This window comes from Hyperolius riggenbachi, chromosome 4 (genome assembly GCF_040937935.1).
Source record: "Hyperolius riggenbachi isolate aHypRig1 chromosome 4, aHypRig1.pri, whole genome shotgun sequence".
Classification (NCBI taxonomy): Eukaryota; Metazoa; Chordata; class Amphibia; order Anura; family Hyperoliidae; genus Hyperolius; species Hyperolius riggenbachi.
In genome coordinates this window covers 308,122,078-308,143,285 of record NC_090649.1, presented here as the reverse complement: position 1 = coordinate 308,143,285, position 21,208 = coordinate 308,122,078, and the positions used below count along the sequence as shown (strand labels likewise).

The 21,208-nt window shown below is 43.3% G+C and overlaps 1 protein-coding gene across 8 annotated transcripts in view; it reads left to right on the top strand.

The window, feature by feature from the left end:
- Positions 1 to 21,208, top strand: part of MAP7 (microtubule associated protein 7) — a 215,673-nt gene that overhangs the window by 189,853 nt on the left and 4,612 nt on the right. For all 8 annotated transcript variants that reach the window (XM_068231650.1, XM_068231645.1, XM_068231646.1 and 5 more), the window contains 7 exons: positions 2,051 to 2,246; positions 2,647 to 2,839; positions 4,644 to 4,724; positions 5,369 to 5,419; positions 6,942 to 6,990; positions 16,892 to 17,003; positions 20,049 to 20,242. In XM_068231650.1, the coding sequence (XP_068087751.1) occupies positions 2,051 to 2,246; positions 2,647 to 2,839; positions 4,644 to 4,724; positions 5,369 to 5,419; positions 6,942 to 6,990; positions 16,892 to 17,003; positions 20,049 to 20,242 (876 nt within the window). The remainder of the gene's footprint in view (positions 1 to 2,050; positions 2,247 to 2,646; positions 2,840 to 4,643; positions 4,725 to 5,368; positions 5,420 to 6,941; positions 6,991 to 16,891; positions 17,004 to 20,048; positions 20,243 to 21,208) is intronic.

The following is a 21,208-nucleotide window of genomic DNA, read 5'->3' as shown; positions in this document are numbered from 1 at the left end:
AACTCCACAGCCCTGGATGGAATGCAGAACAATTTTGCCATCTTTGCAGATTGTACAAAATTATGTAGAATTATCAACATTGATCAGAGTAGAGAAATAGCATGGAGAGTCTCTACAGTATGTCTACAAAGTCATGCATATGATATATAAAATTTAATGTAGATACCGTATATTCTGGCGTATGACGACTGGGCATATAAGACGACCCCCCAACTTTTCCAGTTAAGAGTTTTGGATATACTCGCCGTATAAGACTACCCCTCTTCCAATGCACACCAAATATATAAATAAATCACCATAAACTGGTGCTATGCATGAACAGATACTGGTGCTGTACTGTATGTGGAACCCAGTATATAACAGTATATAGACGATTGACTGGTTGGATTGGTCAGCTCTCCCTAAGTGGATTGGTCAGCTCTCCTTGTCTACCTGTTTATCAGAGCAGTATGGAAGAATAGATTGCTCTGTGCCCATAAAACACGCCTCTTTCACCCCTCTGGCCCACCCTTGTATCCTATTTACCTCCATCACTGCCTCTCAGAAGTCGCACATGTGCGACTGCGCCACTTCACTACAGGCCTCAGCAGCGAGATCTGAGAGTCAGTAACAGGATAGGGCGTATCACCCGGCATCAATGACACAGTGGTGGCAGCAGTGAGGATGACTGGGACGCTCTGGTCTCCTACCAGCCACAGCTCAGAGTCTGCACAGAGGAGAGCAGCTGGTGCAGAAAACTTTTGCAGGAAGAATGGAAGGCTAAGGGAAGGGTAAAGTTAGTGTGTGGGGAGGAGGTAAAGGTGAAATAAGTGTGAGAAGGAGGGAAGGATGTGAGTGTGGGTAGGAGAGGAAGATGGAGTGTGGGGAAGAGGGAAGGGTTGTTGGGAAAAGGCTGGAGGTGACTGTGCCAGCAGATGGGGAATCCCTGACAGTAACCCACTCTCTTTCACCACCTGTCACACCAAATGTACCTTGTGCTGGTGTGCTATTATGCAGCAGGCACATCTTTTTCAAATTGCTGAGGATGATGGTGGTGGTAGTTGGGTAGGGATGGTGCTGTCAGGACACTGACAAACTCTCCCTCCCTGGTCACTCGCATGCACCACTGGTCCCTGGAAAAAATGTCCTGATGCTGTAGCGGTCCTTGGGGCAAAAAAGGTTGGGGACCACTGTCTTAGGGCACATGCCACTGGAGGTGTCCGATAGCTGTGGCCGTTTTTTTTTTCTCAGCCTGTATAGGCTGTTTATCTCTCCCTGCCTCCTCCCTCCCCCCCCCCCTCCCTCCTCCCCTCCCCACCTCCCTCCTCCCCTCCGTGAAGAGACTTGAACAGGACGGCGATCCGTCCTGTTCCGCCTCTCATAGACATCAACCTATGCCTCTAAAGATATATTTATTTATAGGGGGCACACTTTTCACAGCGTAAAATGCACTATTATTTTCTTTGTTTGTTTTATGTTGCTGTTACTTACAGTAGGCAGTAAAAATTGGACAGATCTCAGGTTTTGGACTAGTTCATTTCCGCATTTCCCTTAATCTTTACAAAAGCACTCCATGACAAAGACCTATACAAAGATGTTGACCAGCCTGCCTACTAATTTGCACACTATTTTGGCAGTTGGATTGAGCAACAGCCCTTTAGTAAGTGCTTTTACAAATAAAGTATACACTGAATCCCCCATGAGGATGTAGACTACTCAGATTTTTACTGCCTACTGTAAATTACAGGAACATAGGAGAAATGTAATTTATAGTGCTTTTTACTCTGGGACTTCTTACAAGTATGCATATACATGTTTTTTAAATGTTACACTTTTTTGTGATCCTTTAAGTGTTCCTACAGTATAATATACATTCTTTGGAAAATTTGGGGGGAAGTTTTGATTCCACTCATAATTCTGTGACATCTGCAAGTGTATTTTTTGCTATGGCTCGGGCATTTATATATGTTCACAAAACTACTTTGATTCCTTACATTTTGCTGCTAAGGATGAGTTATTGTCAATATTGAGTATTTTGTTTATTTTATATTTTTTTAATTTCTTGTATAAGAGCCTCCAACTTTGCCATCAACACCAGTTACGCCATCAACACCAGTTACGCCATCACCTACAGTATCTGCTAAGCCATTTGCTGGGACCAATAACCCAGAGGAAGCAACTAGAATTCTTGCAGAGAAAAGAAGAGTTGCCAGAGAACAGCGAGAGCGCGATGAGCAAGATAAAAGGGAAAAGGAAGAGGAAGAAAGGTACAGTTAGAGAAAAACATTTGGCAATCGTTACTTGAAAATGAATGAAGACAGCAAGAAAATTAAGGCACAGCAGGAATTGTGGTTTAAATCAGACACTAGATACAGAGAAGTTGTATGTGTTCCTTGTAAGAGTAAACCACTAAAGCATATCTCCCCCCTCCCCCCCCCCCCCCCCTCCAAAAAAAAAATTAAAGTAAAAAATAAAATAGTCCTAGTCTACAGTAGAGATATATGATGACTATGGTGGAGATTACATTGTGCGCTTTTCTGAGGAGCAGTTAGTGATAGGATTGTATACTCTGTAAATGCACTACACAGTATGTCAGTGCTATATAAATACTCAATGATGATCATTATAATAATGAAAATATATATCTCCACAAAACTGTTTCTTTAGGAAGAAGAAGGAAGAATTGGCTCAACGTAAAGCTGAGGAAAAAGCAAAGCGAGAGGAGGCGGCACGACAGCAGGAGGAAGAGCAAAAACAAAAAGAGGAGGAACAACGCTTAGAGCGAGAGAAACTTCTTAGACAGCAAGAACTGGAGAAAGAGCAAAGAGAGCGCGAGGAAGCAGAACGTCTGCAGAAACAAGTATGTTTTCAGTAGAGACTCTCTGTAGAGTATATCCAGGCATTGTAGATACTCAGTTTATTTATCAGTACTAGTACATGGAAAATTGGAGCAAGAATGGATCAGTTTACAAGAACAACAAATCTAAATGTTTATTTCATTTAACATTTAAAACTCTTATACAGTTCCTACAGTTTGAGAGTAGGAGAAAAGTCAAGTTTCCACTTACATGGTGTGTTTTTCTTATAAATTTGACACACGTGTGGTTGTACTGCGCTGCAAATTCCATAAGGCTTGGCAGGAAATTGTCAGTTACCTGAGAATCCTGTCACTCAAGCACAAAAGGACAATATGTTTTACGGGTACTGGCCTGCTTCTTCAGGTCAATAAAGTGATTTCTGAATAATGCAAAACAAGCGTGAGCACTTGTGTGCTTGTACAAATAAACACTTCTCCAATTAATTTGGAGGTAAGGCACATTACCTTTTAGTTATATGGTATAGCAATTGCATAGTATATACCTAGCCTCTACCAGAGTTAGAGATAGTTGATACCCCTGGTAGGGGTTTATAGTTTTTTAGAATACACTTTCATGTGTCCATTAAAAAAAAAAAAAGTCTAAGGCGATCAACCGCCCTGGACAGTAGACCTGGAATACAGAGTGTGGACGGTCATATCCCGCAGGCTCTGACGGTTGTTGCAAGTTGATTCAACCCACCTTTGTGAGTAAATTAATCATATCCCTTTCAATACACCAATTTATACTAGCGCTATCATAGCATTGGGATCCTGGTTTCTCTCATCTTTCAGATTCTCTGAGGTGTCGGGCTAACCACCAAGTATCCTCATCACCTTTGCAGAGGAAAATGGAGGCTAATATATTTACTTTTAAACAATACACATTGCCTGGCTGCCCTGCTGATCCTCTTTTAGCTATAGACCCTGAACAAGCATGAAGATCAGATGTTTCTAACAAAAAAATCTGACAAGATGCTTGTTTCAGGTGTGTGGTTCAGATACTACTGAAGCCAAAGAGGTCAGCAGGAATACAGGCAGGTGCTATTGTTTAAAAGGAAATTAATATGGCAGCCTCCATAAACCTTTCGCTTATGGTTCCCATTAAAGATGTCAGTAATCTTTTTCAACTGTTCAGTGCTTTCAGCTCATTAAAGAGACACTGAAGCGGAAAAAAATTATGATATTATGATTTGTATGTGTAGTACAGCTAAGAAATAAAACATTAAGATCAGATACATCTGTCTAATTGTTTCCAGTACAGGAAGAGTTAAGAAACTCCAGTTGTTGTTTCTGTGCAAAAAAGCCATTAAGCTCTACAACTTTCAAAGTCATGGAGAGGGCTGTTTTCTGTCTTTTATCATCTCAACTGTTCCTGAACTATTTACTTTTTATCTGCCAGAGGAGAGGTCATTAGTTCACAGACTGCTCTGAAAGAATCATTTTGAATGCTGAGTGTTGTGTAATCTGCACATATTATAGAATGATGCAATGTTAGAAAAAACACTATATACCTGAAAATAAAAATATGAGAATATTTTTTTTTGCTGCTAATCTAGTAATTATTCATAGTACACAACCAATTCATTGTATCATATATTTTTTTTCGCTTCAGTGTCTCTTTAAGAAGTGGGTGAATTACTGGCTGCCTTGTTTATCCCTTGAAGTGCTTTTACCTTGTTTTATTGCTTAGTATTCCGAATTCTAGGTTCCTCTTGCCAATGATCATTTGCTATAAACAAAACACTATTCAAACCTTATCGGAGAACTAATTGTTGACTTATGATGATTTTTTTTGTAATCCAAATAGAAAGAGGAAGCAGATCGCATGAAATTGGAGCGAGAAAAACATTTCCTGAAAGAGGAGCAAGAACGATCTGAAAGGAAAAAGGTGTGCATGACTTCTGTGATGTTACCCTGCTCAATTACACTATTTTCACACCCATAGATGTTTAAAAGAAAAGTCATTGAAGGGGGGAAAGGAGAATTTTCAGAGAAAAGCATTTGCAGCAGTATATGGCTTGTTGGCAAAGTTACCCATTATTCCCCAAACTCTGTCTACTTAGCGTATAAATCTGTATTAAGTTAGAATTATTATTCCCTTCACTCAAATCCTCACAGCTTATGGTTACAACTTACAGCTTTTCTGGTTTACTGCAATTGCATATTCTGCAGGGTGTAAGAATCCTTGGGCAAGTTTCCCTAACACTGCTACTGCCTATACAGCGCGCCCTAGTGGCTGCAGCTCTGGCGCTTTGAGTCCGCCAGGTGAAAAGCACAATATAAATGTTCTGTGTTTGTGTTTATTACATGCATAGGTATTCTGGCATGCGTATGCATGTTTTTGGTATGTAATCACTCCCATCTCAGTTGAGCTATGCAAGGCCGCTTTCTCAATGACTCTCTGTGAAGCTTGTGGAGTAGCTACAGGTTTGTCAGTGTAATGCAGCATGCTCAGGAGATATGGTTAAAACGTTTGAAATAAGTTGGCAAGTTGGTGTCCTGAGCTATAAATTTGCTTTTTTTTTGCCACAGAGGCTAGAAGAGATCATGAAGAGGACAAGGCGAAGTGAGGCTGGTGATAAGGTAAGAAGATGAGCTGCACCAGGACCCAAGTGGTGCAACACATTGCTGACTGCAGTAGTGTATTTGCTATATACAGAATAACATCCTGTTTAGCTGCTGTTGTTTTCAAGCTTTGAATGCTCATAGTTCATATTGCCTTAGTGCTGCATGGTATGTGAATGCTTACAGAAACTGTTATAAACTGTTTTAGTAATAGTGCTGGTGGTGTTCAAATTCGGAAACCCAACTTCTCTCGGACAGCACATTTCAGCACCCAAGCAAGCGGACAGGGGCACTTCACAGGCTCAGGTGCTGAAGTGTGGTGTTCAGGAGAATTCAATATTCTGAATTCCAACACTATTTAGTAACACTGGTTGTTTTGGAATTTTGTTAGCTAAATTACTAAAGTGTTTATTACAGATATTTGTTCTTGAAGTCAGTAATTCAAACTTTGTAAAAAAAAAAAAAAAAAGTTATTTTTGTAACTTCAGGAATGTGAAAGAGAGTTGGCATAACTCTTGTACGCAGACTAAACTAAACCTATTAGAGGTAACCTGTCAGGCCATGATTGCTGAGAATCCCGATGTGGTGCCACATCATCTCGCTTAAGCGCATTGTTCCCTTCCATACCTCGCCTGACAGAAGCCACTCTCTTGTTTGCTTTACCGCCATCCCTCTGTCCCCCTCCATATCAATGCTGTAGCCTAGCAATACACTTGGCCTTGAAGTGTTGCCTGACTGATCGAATCCAGATCTCTACAGGCAACAGTCATGGTGTGTACTCACATTAACTGGTAATCCCTGAAGCTACAGATTGTAAAATGAAGGCTCTTCTAGTTGGTCTCTGTGTGCTCAGGATTCTGTGAAAATGTCTCCTCACTTCCTTTATTGCAAGAAGAGCGAAGGTCTGCATAAGGCTACAGCATTCTGTAAATGGTGTTGCATATAGACTGGCTACTGGGAAGGCCATTGAGAGTGGTGTGCAGCTTTTACAACTACTTCCCCTCCCCCCCTTCCTTTTATTCTGACCATCATCAGAGCTGTGTGTCCATGGCAGGAGTGACCAGCATTGTGAGTTTGGCATGGATGTTTGGGAAGTGCATTTGATCAGCCCAGTTCCAAGCTCATACAAATTGCCTTAAATTAGTATGCAACCGGGAATCATTTACCGTCTCAGGTTGTGATGCAGGGGTTGTGAAAGGCCTGCCACTCAACCTCCCTTCTGTTCTTTTCTGGGAAGGAAGGATAGGCCTAGGTGCATGGGTGGCATTAGGAAGATGCGGTCGCAGTGCCGGTGTGAAGAAAAGAGAGGCAGTCTGCTTGGAGGATGGGCTCGTCATCACCCTGGAGTTGAGAATATAGGAAATTATGTAGGGGCATTTGAGGTTCGTTGCACATTTGTAGATTAGGTGAGAGGATAGTAGGGATATTGGAGGATGTGTGGAAATTGGCTATGAGTAATTTTTGATTCTTTACCCAGAATCTTCTTAACACTTATTTTAACTTAATATTAAAGCTTTGTTTTTTTCTTTTTTTCTTTCAGCAATCTAATGGTCAGAGGAACGGTGAAGTACCCAAAACAGAAAACACAGGTACACATTGTAACATCTGAGTAAATGAATGTGGAAAACAAAGTACAGTTTGGTTGCAGCGCTATGAAGTGACCAAGGGACTATGGGCTGGCCCACAAGCCTGTAAATATAGAAGATCAAAAAGAAAAAGATTGTCCCGGCCAGGGCAGAGTCTGAATCAAGGACTCGAAGCAATTTTTGGGTACCTGGTGCTAGCGTTGGTGTCAGCCAATACCACTGGTCTCAGCACAGTGAGTCGCACTGTTGCCTGTGAGCCGTCTGTAAGGTCCAATGCACTTAGTTATTGTATCTGCAGCGGGTCTGGGAATGCTTCCTGGCTAAGGGGTGAGAGAACGGACAAAATAGTGCAGATTGCACACACAGAACCTGCCCACAAACTCAGAAACTTTAATTTTCAAACTTACTGTAATGCAGAGCCGGATTAAGGCTAAATGGTGCCCTAAGCAAAGTAACTGATTTGGGCCCCCCCCATCATGTCGTAATAGAATCAGAAGATGCAGCTGCACAGCAACATGCCGCACACACCGGGACAGCCAAGCTACTGGTTGCTATGGGCAACAGCCCGCTTTCCTCTGTGGGTGCACAGCACAATGCAAGGAATAGCAGCGGCAAAATGCAGAGTGAGAGATGAATGGTTGGGACATTTGCACTCAGGGGCTGGGGCACCCCTGTGAAGAGGGAGCCAGATATCACAGCAACAGCACTTTCCCTCTGCATCTCCAGCCTGGCAATAGCAGAAAGCTCTGGACACCGCCAACCCAGAAGCCGTTCCCCAGACAGAATTACATAACCACCCCCACCACCGAACAACCGATTTTCTCCCAAACTAGACAGCCACCATCCCAGTGAATACAATAGCAGAGAAGGCAGCCGCAGCGGGGGAGAATGACAGCACCACATTCACCTATTGCAATCCAAGCAATAGAGGTCCCGTCATCCGGAGCCCATCTGTCTCCTCTAGAGTGCTGCTGCTCTGTTACTACTACTATTACTATTTCCTACTTCCTGTCTGATCTGAGAATCAGGAAGTTCAGAGCGAGCGGCTGCACTGTTGAAAAGACAGATGGGTTTCAGATGACAGGATCTCTATCGCTTGGATCATGGATAGGTGAGTAAGTGTTTGCCATCAGCTCCCATCATTCTTGCTGCAGCTGTGGTTCTCTGTGGGAAGGCAGGGAGGAGTGGCAGCCGCAGAGCGCACAGTAGCAGAAGGGGGACCTAGGAGGAGAGCCTGGCTCTGAAGACATGCAGCACACGGCATCATTTGACAAGACAAGACAAATAACATTTGTATCGTGCTTTTCTCCTGGCGGACTCAAAGCGACAGAGCTGCAGCCACTAGGACGCGCCCTATAGGCAGTAGCAGTGTTAGAGAGACTTGCCTAAGGTCTCCCACTGAATAGGTGCTGGCTTACTGAACAGGCAGAGCCGAGATTCAAACCCTGGTCTCCTGCGTCAGAGGCAGAGCCCCTTAAGGGACTCCGAGCAGTGCCTGTGGGTATGCCTTTAAGCATACCCACAACTAATTAATTACATCCTCACACCTACCAGCATGATGTTTGTAATTATATCCCCCTGGGTTCCTTATATTTCATTGCATTGTGCTGAATCGAGCTGCCGACTTTGGAGAAAAGTAGTCCTGTGTAATACAATGTAACTATGGAAAGATGCATATCATTTTGAAGCTCTCTTTCTCCTCTTTCCAATGATAGATAAACTGCCACCCTACGCCTTTTAGTTTTCGCTATTTTTGCGATCAAAATTGCAGTGGCCGCGATTTCGATCGCGAACATTTCGAAAACTAAAATGCATAGGGTGGCGGTTTCTATATCATTGGAAAGAGGAAAAAGAGAGCTTTAAAATGATATGCATCTTCCATAGTTACTGCACTGCTCAGAGTCCCTTTAACCATTATACCATCCAGCCACCGTTGACAGGATGGCGAGGGCTGGTATATGTGCTGATGGGGCCCCTTTGACTCTGAATGGGGCCCCAAGCGACTGCTTTTGTTGCCTGGTCGGTAATCCGGCCCTGATGTGTAATGCACATAAAACAATACACGTATGTATTATTTTACGTGATATAAACCAAGTTTTAATATTGTATGTTTCTGAGTCCATGCGCAGGTTTCAACTGTGAGTGCAGTCCTGCACTATTTTGACCACCCTCTCACCCCTTAGCCAGGAAGCATTCCCAGCCCCGCTGCAGATACCATAACTAAGTGCATTGGACCTTACAGACGGCACACAGGCAGCAGTGCAACTCACTGTGCTGATACCAGAAAGAGGATCTGAGTGATTATTGGCTGACACCAACGCTTCCTGTGGACCACCCACTTGCATTGCAAGGCTACCTTGGCTGCAGGAGTTTTCCTTTTAGTACCATTCAGGGACAGTCCCCTCTGCACAGGAACAGACAATCTTTTGAGTGTGGAAAACAGAACTTCTAGCATCTCTCCATGACTGGGTCCTAGTTGTGGAAATCTCAGTCATATTACCTGCAAAACAAAATCTCTTTTGTTGTGTTTTTGGGGCTAGTATGAGGAAAATTCTCTACAAAGGTGCTACAGACGACCATAAAAATCTGGCACAGGTTAAACATACCATGTTCTACCTATAGTTGGAAAATGGTTTGTTTTGCTTATTTCCATGTAGCGCCAACATTTGTATGCAGAACTTTACAGATTACATTGAACATTTATCACTTGCTGTTCCTCAGTGGAGTTCATAACTGGATATCCCCATGGCACACTAGGATCAGTTTTGGGCGGTACAGTGGCGAACATACGGCCGTGCAGGTGCACGTGGGTCCCTCAAGTTCCGTTTCTTGAGGGGCCCATTAAGTACTGCTGCCGACATCTGTCCACAGGCGTGCATCTCGTAGTGGCACTGAATTACATCACGCTGACTGTCATTCCTTTCTGCAGCGCCTGTGGAGAAAGCATGGAAAGGGCAGATCTTCTCCACTGCTTGCTGCCCACTCTCTGCCTCCTTCCAGCCCTCCTCTCCTCATCACCAAGGAGAGGAGGGCTGGAAGGAGGTGGAGAGTGGGCAGAGAGAAGGGGAGAAGATCAGCCCTTTCCATGCTTTCCCCACAGCAGAGCTCACTTCCGTTGTGAGACACAAGACACACCCGAGCCTCCGGTTTCCTGCAGCTCTGCTCTTGGGGACTGACTGATCCTCCTCCATGGAAGGGTGCGAGAGCTAAGAGGAGGGTCTGAGTTGCCAGTGTGATTCACCTCTGGGGCACTTGCATTTATATAACTGCTGGGGAAGCGTGTAACTGTGTGCAAACCAAGCTTATGTAAATAGTGCTTCACTCTCCTAGAATTGCAGGTGTTGGCTGTCATCTTGTGTATTCACTGTCTGCTGTGACACCTGACTGCTTTGCATTAATAATGAACTAGTGTTCATATCTGCTGATCACAATGTATAATCAGTAGTGCACTGCAATCTATTGTTGTAGAAGCCAGTGATATTAATACAGGCAATAGTACTGCTAGCTGTATTGAACAGAGCAGACAGAAGCACTGTTTGAGCACCAAATTTAGTATAAGATTGCTTGCTGGCTGACTTCAACCTTCTGCTGTGTGTTCTGCAAAGTGCAGGATGTTGGTGGCATCCTTTCGAGAACCCGAGGTGGGATTTAATTATGTTACTGGGGCACAGAGGCTGGTTGTGCACACTAACACCAGCCTCTGTTGCCCCATGGTGTGCCTCCAAGACCCCCCTGCGCGCCGCTATACCCCCTGCAGTGCTGGCGACACGCAGTGTGTCGCCAGCACAATGTTTACCTATGCACTGTCTGTCAGCGCCGCTCCCCCGACTCCTCCGCATCGCCGCTACCCGTCCGTGTCCCTTCCCTCCACTGATAGGAGGGAAGTGACGCTGTGTGTCGCCAGCACTGCGGGGGCTATAGCGGCGTGCAGGGGGGTTCTGGAGGCACACCATGGGGCAACGGAGGCTGGTCTTAGTGTGCACAACCAGCCTCTGTGCCCCAGTAACATAATTAAATCCCACCTCGGGTTCTCTTTAACATGCCCCTCCCAAACTGGACAGGTCAAGACTGAAGTCCTGGAGAGAAACCTCTCTCCTCTTTCTCCATCTCCCCCCCCCTGTCTCCCAGACTGCTACACGTCTCACTCTTGCACTCTCCCTCTCCACTTACTCCACTCTAAATCCATTGTCTTTGTCACCTCCCCTCAAAAAATAACTTTCCCCCCTCATCCTCCAGGATGGCTATATACATGAGAGATAGCTGGCTCCTCCCCCAAGGAAACGCACCCAATACAAAAATTTGCATAAAGCCGTCTCCTCCACCTCACCCATCAGTTTTGCTGTGTTTCCCACCTAGGAAACACCCGATAGAGGCATTCTGTACCTGGTTCTTTTTCCTCTTCCCCTGATAGCTCCTGGAGGCCTGCGGGTGAGCTAGCTTTGGGGCGGCTGTGCATAAAAGGTAGGCACCTTGGTAGCCGTGTTCCCCTGCGGCTCTGGTGGAGATTGGAGCCGAAGGCCGGGAGTTCGGCATCCGCATGGCGTCTTGCCGACACGCGAAAGTAAGGGGACGATAGCAGAGGTTGCGTTTCATGGATGGAGAAGTATGCAATCGGTGCGAACTACTTCTGCTGATGCGCGTCAGACCCTCCTCATAGGCGGAAGCGCGGCGGCGTTCAAACGCCATTACAGGTTCCAGCTACCAGGAACACAGACGGAGGACAGTGCAGTCCGGTAATTCCTCCGTGGATGGCCGCAAACTCGCAGCAGATTCAGTAGAGCAGGTATGTCTGATTATCTCTGCTGAGTACTTGCCACGCTGGGGCAGCGATTTTTGTAGTACATAGTCATGGCTTGGATAGCCATTTTGATTGCGATGTCTCTACTAGCTACTCCTAGTGAGTTTCTTTCTCTGGCATATGACATTATATAATGTTTTTTTATGCAGAGAGGCATTGGCCTGTGGGATATTTGTTTAGTTGTTTTGCAGGCAAAGACTGTACAACCTGCTTCTAAACTGGTTGAGAAATCCATGAAATGCTCAAAGGGGAAGCTAAATTTTCAGCTTCTGGTAAAAATCTCTATGCCAAAAATGTATGGCTAAAAATAAACTTGAATCCCTCTATAGCAGTGTTACATTTTATGGAATCTATGAGTCCTATTAGGGCCGAGATCCAGCCGCTCAGACCAGTACAAACCAGGTAAGGTCTTTTGATACTGGTATAAGGCAGGCAAATGTGTATGCAAGCACTATGCAGTGCATTTATGGATGTCTTAATGTATCATTCCAGAACCTAAAGCCCGCAAGCTTCACTAATGGGGAAAAAAAATAAAAATAAACTTGCTATACCCTATCCTAAACCTTGGTGTAATGCTTGTTTTTTTGTCAGTGGTAAAGCATGAAAATGGAAACCGGTTCTATGTTTCCAATTTTCAAACACCATTTACTGGGAAATGTTTTTGTTTAAGAATCTTCCTTATTACCATCTGATTTAGAGGTAATGCAGTCTAATCAGGCTAATGAGAAACCTCAGGTGTTTCATCATCCAAGGGTTGCAATTTCCTCTTATGAGGAAGCACACTCCCTATATCCCTGCTATAGGATCTGTATGTAATGCAATTGATGCGAACAGTCAATGGGATTGTTGTTTTTCCGATCCATAAAACCATGATTAATTTCATTGGAAATGAATGGAAAGAACCTGTGAAATATTATTTTTTCTCTTACTTAATGGGGTATCCCTTTGAGGATACAGGAACCTTTTTTAGTTATCTTAGGATCTCCTTGGAAGTGCTTGTGAGCCTCATTTCACTCTTTTTGCATTCATTTGCAAAGCCAATTGCTTTATTTATCTGGTTGCAGGAGATGAAGACCCATTTAGTAAACAAATCTCCAATTGAAATTGCTCAATCTGTTTTAACTGGAGATTGTCAAAATTTCCTACTGACATATCTTGTGAAGCATTCAGAATGCTGCTTACAGTCCAGGATTATTTAATCCTGCTAAAAGATTCCTGTAGATGGAAAATCTGTTAAGGTTCTTTTCAGATTTTGTGCAAGAATTATATGCATAGTTAATCAGCTTGCAGTGCAAATTTTATGCAATGATTATATGCATAGACTTCCTGAGGGCTATTGTGCTTTTCATATAGGAATTATGTGCTAGGGTTATGCACATAAAATATTTGGTTTGCAGGTCTTCAGTTCGGATAAGCATATACGCTTAGATTGTATGCTGCTCTTCAGATAATGATAGGCAATGACTATATGCCTAGTTTTCTGGATTGCGATACTTTTTTCAAATGTTTCTACGCAAAGATGATACATAGTTTTTTTTCTGATGGCAAGTTTGCTTTTCAGAAAGAGGTGGTTGGGGGGCTCTGCATCTGACATTGGTGACCGGAGTTTATGCCTTGGCTCTTCCTGTTCACCTATTATATAAGGAGTTCTTGGGCAAGACTCCCTAAACTACTACTGCTCACAGAGTGTGCCCTAATGGCGGAAGCTCAGGCGCCTAGAGTCCGTGAGGACAAAAGCGCAGTATGAATGTTTAAGAAGCCATCCAGATTTAATCCCAGATCTTGTCATCTGCAGACCAAGCTGCTTTCTTTGTGGGTTACCAAGTGTTCCCATGATCTTTATGAAAAGATCATAATTACAGTAGCAGCTATCTATCAATGCAGAAGTTTTTTTCTCGCTCCCTTTCTAGACTATCTTCTGATAGTTGCAAAGCTGAAGGAAGCCCTAAGGACTTGTTTACACCTAGGGCGTTTTTGTAAATTTTTTCAGTGCCTGCGATTTTCAAATTTGTCCCAAAAGTGCTTGTGCAATGATTCTTTATAGAACTGTGCATATCGGGGCATATTGTTTGCTTTCCGCTGACTAAAGTGCTGCCTACGCCATATTTTGGGCCATTTCGCTATAATGCATTGTATAGGTAAAGTACAAAATGCTCACAAAATCGATTTAAGTGGCGATGGCATTCACATTCTTTTTTTTTTTTTTGTTTTTTTTTTTTTTGTTTCTTGACTATTCATTTAGGCAAGGGACTTTTTAAATCTGGCCAAAAACTAGCTCAAAATCGCAAATTGTGCCAAAAAAAAAAAATGCAGAACACTGGCATCAGCGATTACTCTTTTAGATGTGAACAAAGCCTAAGATCATATTCAGTTAGTTTTACAACACCGGAGCACTTAGGATGGATTCTGAATATGCAGCTATCCGGAGCAGAGGATTTCTTACAATCTGGAGGACTCTCCAGAAATGGTAGAATCTGTTTGAAAACAGAAATGTGATTGTTCAGACAGCCCTTAAACAACAAGGGGGGAACTTGCAGTCCACCCCGATTGCTCTCTCTACTAGCCTATCTCAAGATATTCTGCAGGGCAGAAAATGAGGTTCTTTCCTTGAGATCGGTTTACCCCAGGGAAATATTCTAACAGATTTGGTTGAATTTCAAATGATTATTTCATAGCAGTTGGTATCTGAACAGATATGTTTGATTATTAGCAGCTACTTGTGTTGCTGCTTGGGACAATGTTGTTCTTCCCAAATGCCCCCCAAAGGGTATAGGGACATTTCTGCTGGATTAGGGTCTAGAGAGCATACGCCTTTCCTCCAATGAAATTAATAGGGAAGGCACTACAAAAGGGGAGGATCAGGCCACTATAATTCCTATTATGCCAGACTGGCTAAAATAGGTTTGGTATCTGCTGTTACCCTACTATTTGGTAGAGGAGCCATTGATCCTGCAGATCTTGGATGATCTTTTGAAGTAGGGGCAGGTATGCTTTCCTCAGTGGACTCTATATCTGAAGTTGTGGTTTACTCAACCTGAACAAAGGCTGTTTTTTGTCTGAAACAGCAGAGCTATCGCCGTACAGCAGCCCTCTTTTGTCATTGTAAGGATGAAATAAAGAGTTGAACATTTTTTACATAGTGGCAGCTAATGATCCCATTCTTATGATGGGGCTTTCTGAAGGGCGCTTGGTTCTAAATGAGGGTCCGTCAGAACAAGTGGTTTCCACTCTGGGGCATGACAGGGAATCTGTCACCTAAGCAATTTATCTCAGGCTACGTTTCCACTAGTACAAGATTTGTTGCAGAAACCACGCAAACAAATTGGCATGCAAATTTATGCAAAATCTCATTTAATTCATATTTGTTCCCTATGGGAAGTAGAAATTCTTCATTACATTACATACGAATTGCACAATATGCGGTATGCAACTTCTGAGACGAGTCAAAGATATACAGGCTCTGTCGATCAAAGATCCTTACATGCAAATTATTCCAGACCGAATTGTGTTTAAAGCTAACCCAACCTATTTTTTTCCCAAGGTCGGTTCTAATTTTCACAATCTCAAGAGATTGTCATCCCTTCATTCTGTTATCCTCCCAGAAATGACAAGGAAGCTCATATTACATACATTAGATGTTAAGTCAGGGCTTACATACTTAGAAGTGATAATCTTTTAGGCGATCAAATAATTTTTTGTTTTCTATTCTGAATCGAAGAAGGGTCTAAAGGTTCCCAAGAGCACCATTGCAAGGTGGTTGAAAGTTATATTTTCTGCTTATAAAATTCAAGATCAGGAGCCTCCAAAGGGTATTAAGGCTCATTCTATCAGATCAGTTTCAACCACGTGGGCTGAAAGAGCAGGTACTTGAGCAAAATCTGCAAAGCAGCCATCTGAAAGATTCATCATGCTTTTGCCAAGCACTACAGGGTGGATCTGTTGTCCAGCCAGGATATGTCCTTCGGCTGGAAGGTGTTACTGAGTATCATCCCTCCCTAAGGTAAATTGATTTCTCGTTGGTCTCTCATGTATATAGCCATCCTGGAGGATGAGGGGAGAACGCCTGTTAGAACTTACCGGTAGCGGTATTTCTACGAATCCTCCAGGATGGCTACCTTAGTTCCCTCCCTATTATTGGTAGATTTTGTCTGCCTTTATATGGGATTCTATTTTATGTTTATGCCTTTTCTATGTTCCTATCTTGTCTCTACAATAACTCATGGGTGAGGTGGAGGAGGCGGCTTTTTTAAATTTTTGTATTGGGTGTGTTTCCTTGGGGGAGGAGCCAGCTATCTCTCATGTATATAGCCATCCTGGAGGATTCGTAGAAATACCGCTACCGGTAAGTTCTAACAGGTGTTTCATTGCAAATAATAGTAATTTATATAGCACTGACTTCTGCAGCACGTTAGAGTACATAGTCATGTTACTGATTGTCCTCAGAGGAGCTCCCAATCTAATCCTTACAAACTGTACATTGTCTAATGTCCTAACATATTATTAAGTATTTACATTGACCTCTTCTGCAGCTCTTTGCAGAGTACATAGTCATGTCAAGGGCTTTCCTCAGAGGATCTCACAATCTAATTGCTGCTATATGTATAGTAAATAGGGTGTTATTTTTGTATTATTATTATTATTATTATTAAGAGGAGGCTTCATTCAATGTTTCCTGTTGATGTCCACTGCCTGTGAATTACGCCACTGCTAAGTTCATGTACATTTGGCCCTGCACATGACCTGTTCATACCACGGCCACTTTCTAGTGCATGGACATGACATGACATTCTTTTCTGCAGCTTTGCGCGCCACAGGTCTGCAGCTACCCCAGCAGTGGATCAAGCCACTGCATAGCACCCTCAACCTGTGTTGGTAAATATATGTAATGTGTAACCACACCCGATTTAATAATGGCCACACCCACTTTAAGCTGCATGCACAGGGGCCCGCAAGTGGCTGTGTCCACCACTGGGGCGGTAAATCCATTAACTTGCCATTATGTTCTTGGAATGTGAGAGGAAAACCTTCAGTGTTCATTAACCTGTATATGCATAATTGTAAGTGTACGACTTGTTCTGCAGCTATCACTCCATCCTCCTTTTACAGAGTTTCAGGATTCTGCGTTCCTCCAGAGCACAGTAGAAGCCCCACGCAATGGAGAACCAGTGTCTTCCTCGCCAAGAGTTGTTACCTTCCAACAGCCTTTACCTATGGAAAGGTGAGACTATTGTGGCAACCAGCCCACACTTCATTGCATGAATTTTGATATGGATAGAGTCGCAACAATGTTTATAAATACCTCCTAGTTGTCTTGGTGTTCATTCTGACCCTTAAAGACTCCCCAAGAAATGAGAGGGAGTCCTATGAGCACCAAGATAGCAGCAGATTGTCAAAGTCCTTTAAATTATGAAGTAGAGCCTGATAAGCTGCCTCACGCTCAGCATAAGCTAATACAGTTCATAATGAACGCAACTAAGACCTATATTGCATCATGCTGGTTCAAGCAGACTCTTTCCTTTCAATGCGTACTTTCCCGCATCCACACCACTATGCTAAATGAAAAAATCAAGGCTAATCTGTGGGACAGGAACACCCACTTTGACAAGATATGGCAGCCATGGATCCAACACGCCCTATCTCCTGGGGTCCGAGGCTCTCTACAACGATTTTGAGTCCTAATGATCTGATCCATTTTATATAAACAACCTCACAACTGGGGTGGGGGTGTCCTGGTGCGGGCGGCGCAGAGAGTTTTGTTATAGTTAAAATTAGTTACTTTGTTTTCGCAACAAGCATTAGATCAATAACACCTGTGATTGGGGCTTTATCTATTTCCATCATTTTCAGATGGCATTAAATGCCAGTGACTCCAGCTCAAATTAATGAATGACACTGATTTATTACAATGGCCTTGAGACTTACTATTGTGTAAAGTCCCCAACCCCAGACTCTCTATGTGTTACCAATATACAGATAAGCTTTATATATTTTGTATTATGAGCTAACCTTATATACAACCTTGTATCTCCCTTTGAAATGTACGCCTTGTATGATTCTATTGCTAATTAATAAAAAAGTCTTTGAAACTAAATTATGAAGTAGAGCGTCCATGGATTTGACTTGTGTTTCCAACACATCCAACAGGAAAACCATATTCATGTTCTTGGCCATCTACATGACCTCGAAGAAAAGTTAATTCCTAGGTCATCTTCTTCTATTGCTCAGTAGTCCAGTTCTAATTCTTATGAGTGTTCAAATAAATGGGGTCAGCATGGGCACTGCTCTGTGGCTACATAGCAAGTTGTGATGCACAGTGCATACTCGCACCTTTCTGTCATGGCTGCCGTAATGTTTTTCAGTAATTTGTGCTACAGTAGCTCTTCTGTGGCATCAAGCAAGATGGGCTAGCCTTAGCTTCACACATGCATCAATAACTGTTGAATGCTCATGACCCTCTCATTGGTTAATGAGCTGTCCTTCTTGGACTGAGTTTGGTAGATACTAACCACTGCATACCAGTATATTTGCCCACAATACCTGTTGTGTGGAAATGCTCTTTCCAGTGGTTTTAAAGTAAATCTGTGAGAAAAAAAAGCCTCTGGATCATAATGAGGCTTCTCCTGACCTCCGAAGCCGCAGCAATCCAGCGCTGGAAGCCCACGAATACCGTGGAGGTAAATATTTACCAACCGCAATCCAGTGCAGGCTCAGTAGTGGCTCTGATGGCTGGAGGGCAAATAAACATCCACTTTTGGGAAGGCCATCCTAGCTATCCTCAGGAAGCATTTCTATGCCAAGTGCCAAACCGAGAGATACAGGTATAGATGGAGGAACACAATCCAGAAACTATGGAGAGGTGCTGCTCTAGATGCCTTTACCATTAAACCAAAGTGGTGGTGGTTACTAATAGGGATGATCAAAGAATTCCCAGTTCATACAGGATCATGTCTATTTTGTATGTTAATGTATGCAGCTTGGACAAATCAAGTCCCACCAAGGTGTAAATTGATTGGTCAATTGTCAAGCCACATACATTTGCGTTTAAAATTTACATAATCCTGCACGTACTCTGAATTATTTGCATCTCATTGCCCATTCCTAGTTACTAATGCAGACCCATCAGATTGTAGATACCTCAATCTTAGTCCCTGGGACTGCCCTCTGAACACTGCTGCTATAGTTATGGGCAATCTGGGCATCTTCAGGTTAACTTCATGTAGCTCCCATGGGCTAACCAGCCCTTACAATGGATATATGCAGTAATGGCGCCAGGAAATTTTGGATGCAGGGTGAAGCCGTAAAATGCCTCACCCTCCTCCTGCAAAAGTCCTGGCGGCATTAATTACTATTCCACCTCCAGGCCGCAATGGACTCGGGAAATAAGTAATTTAAATGCAAACTATCGCTGGCGGCCACATTACGCTATTTTTAAAGTATTTTGGGCTCAGTCTTTTGACAACACCCAAATTACCGTCTGTATGCTGATCTAGCCGTAATTCACATTACGGCCTATAGCGGTGCATGGTGCCCCCAAATATCCTGTGCCGCTTTGGCCAGATTCCCCTACAATGAGGTCAGTCAGTGCCAGTTCTAGAACTATAGGCAAGCTGGCCACATTCCAGTACACTTGTCACAACTGCTATGAGTTCAGTGGATACAAGAAGGAAAGCCCAGGAGGTAAATGTGGGTGCCCCTGAACCACTATTGCTGCTTCTAGAGTGGAGCCTAATGCAACAAATAGGATCCGGCAAGACTTGTCCACCTCCTGATTACCAGAGAAACATCCAGGATATCATCCAAACTTTACCCTACTATTACCTGTGATCTGAAGTGAACTGGAATTTGAGGTTTCAATCCTTTGTCACTGTATATTTCTGAACCTTTCGGTCTGCTGGTTTGCTGCCCCACTGCCTGGATTTGTGACTTGCTGGGACTTAGGGTTTACCTTTTTATTGTCGTGCTGCTTTGGCATACTACAATTTGCTGTTGGGCCTTTGTGCCCTGCTACTTTGTAAACAAAGTGTGGATGGTTTTATGTTATGCGTATGGTGTAGTTTATGCCAATAAAGAACCTAATTACTGGACAGTTCCCCAGTACAGTCTCTCAGTGCTGTCTCCTACACTTGTTACAATTGTGGCTTTTGTTTTGATGATCTGTGTGCCAAGCGGCAATAAAATGTTATCATATACTGTATTTGCCTGTACTTGGGAATCTAGCTTGTGTGTGATACGTTAATACCTTGCCTTTAATTGTCAATTTCAGCACAGAGAAACAACCAAATGAAAATGGGCTATGTTCCCCAAACAACAACTTTGAAGAGATCATAAATTTGCCTGTTGGAACTAAACCAATGAAAATTGATGCTCTAAATAAAGAAGGAAACCGCATAGAAGACCTTCCTCTGAATCCAATTATAGCTTTTGAAGTTGATAATGTGCAAACGCCACAAACAGCAGGTACAGTACCATATTTAGACTGCAGACAACTACAATATTTTTATGGTTTTACAGTATGTCAATTTATAGGAGCTGCAAGATGAACAACTTAATGACTAACTATTAGTCTGTGAAGCACTTTGGTTCAAAAATGACTTTTGCTAGCGTTCCTGGAAGGCAAATTAAACACTGGTTTGCATGCTCCTGCTGTTTAACCCTTTGGGGACCCGCTGCCTAAACCCCTTAACTGCTTGTCGACTGCGTCACGCTGATGGACGTGGCCACGGCAGCAGCCCCAGGACCGACTAACGCCGATCAGCATATATTCCTGGGGCAGCAGTTTGCAGGAGATCACGCGCAGGCTGTGCGCATCTCCTGTTTGGGGGGGCGGAGCTGCTCGGGAGACTGTTAGGGCCATTTTACACTTAATCAGTTGCTCTCAGTTAAAACGGAAAGAAAACTGATTTTTAAAGTAATGCTCATGTTTTCCTATGGCACCTTTCACACTTAACGCGTTTTAACTGAAATCTGCTTCCCAATGCACTGCTATATAAAAAACTCGTACTAACGCACACCAACTGATTAAGTGTAAAAGGGGCCTTAGATGGCGAAACCGCCGTCTAATTACATAGTACAGCGCTGCGATCTACTGGGGACAACCGTGTGAAAAATATTAAAAGAAATAGGGTTTTTTATTAAAAAAGAAAAATATTTGTCAAAAATACATAAACATTGGGGGGGAAGCGACCAGACCCTACCAACAGAGAGTTCTGTTGGTGGGGAGAAAAGGGGAGGGGAATCACTTGTGTGCTGAGTTGTGCGGCCCTGCAGCTTGGCCTTAAAGCTGCAGTGGCCCATTTTACATAAAATGGCCTGGTCACCTTGGGGGTTTAACACTGCAGTCCTCAAGAGGCTAAGGAGCAGGCCATTTTATATGTTGGGGGAGCGCATTTGGGGGGGTCAGGCAGCTGGATCCCTGGTAGGGCT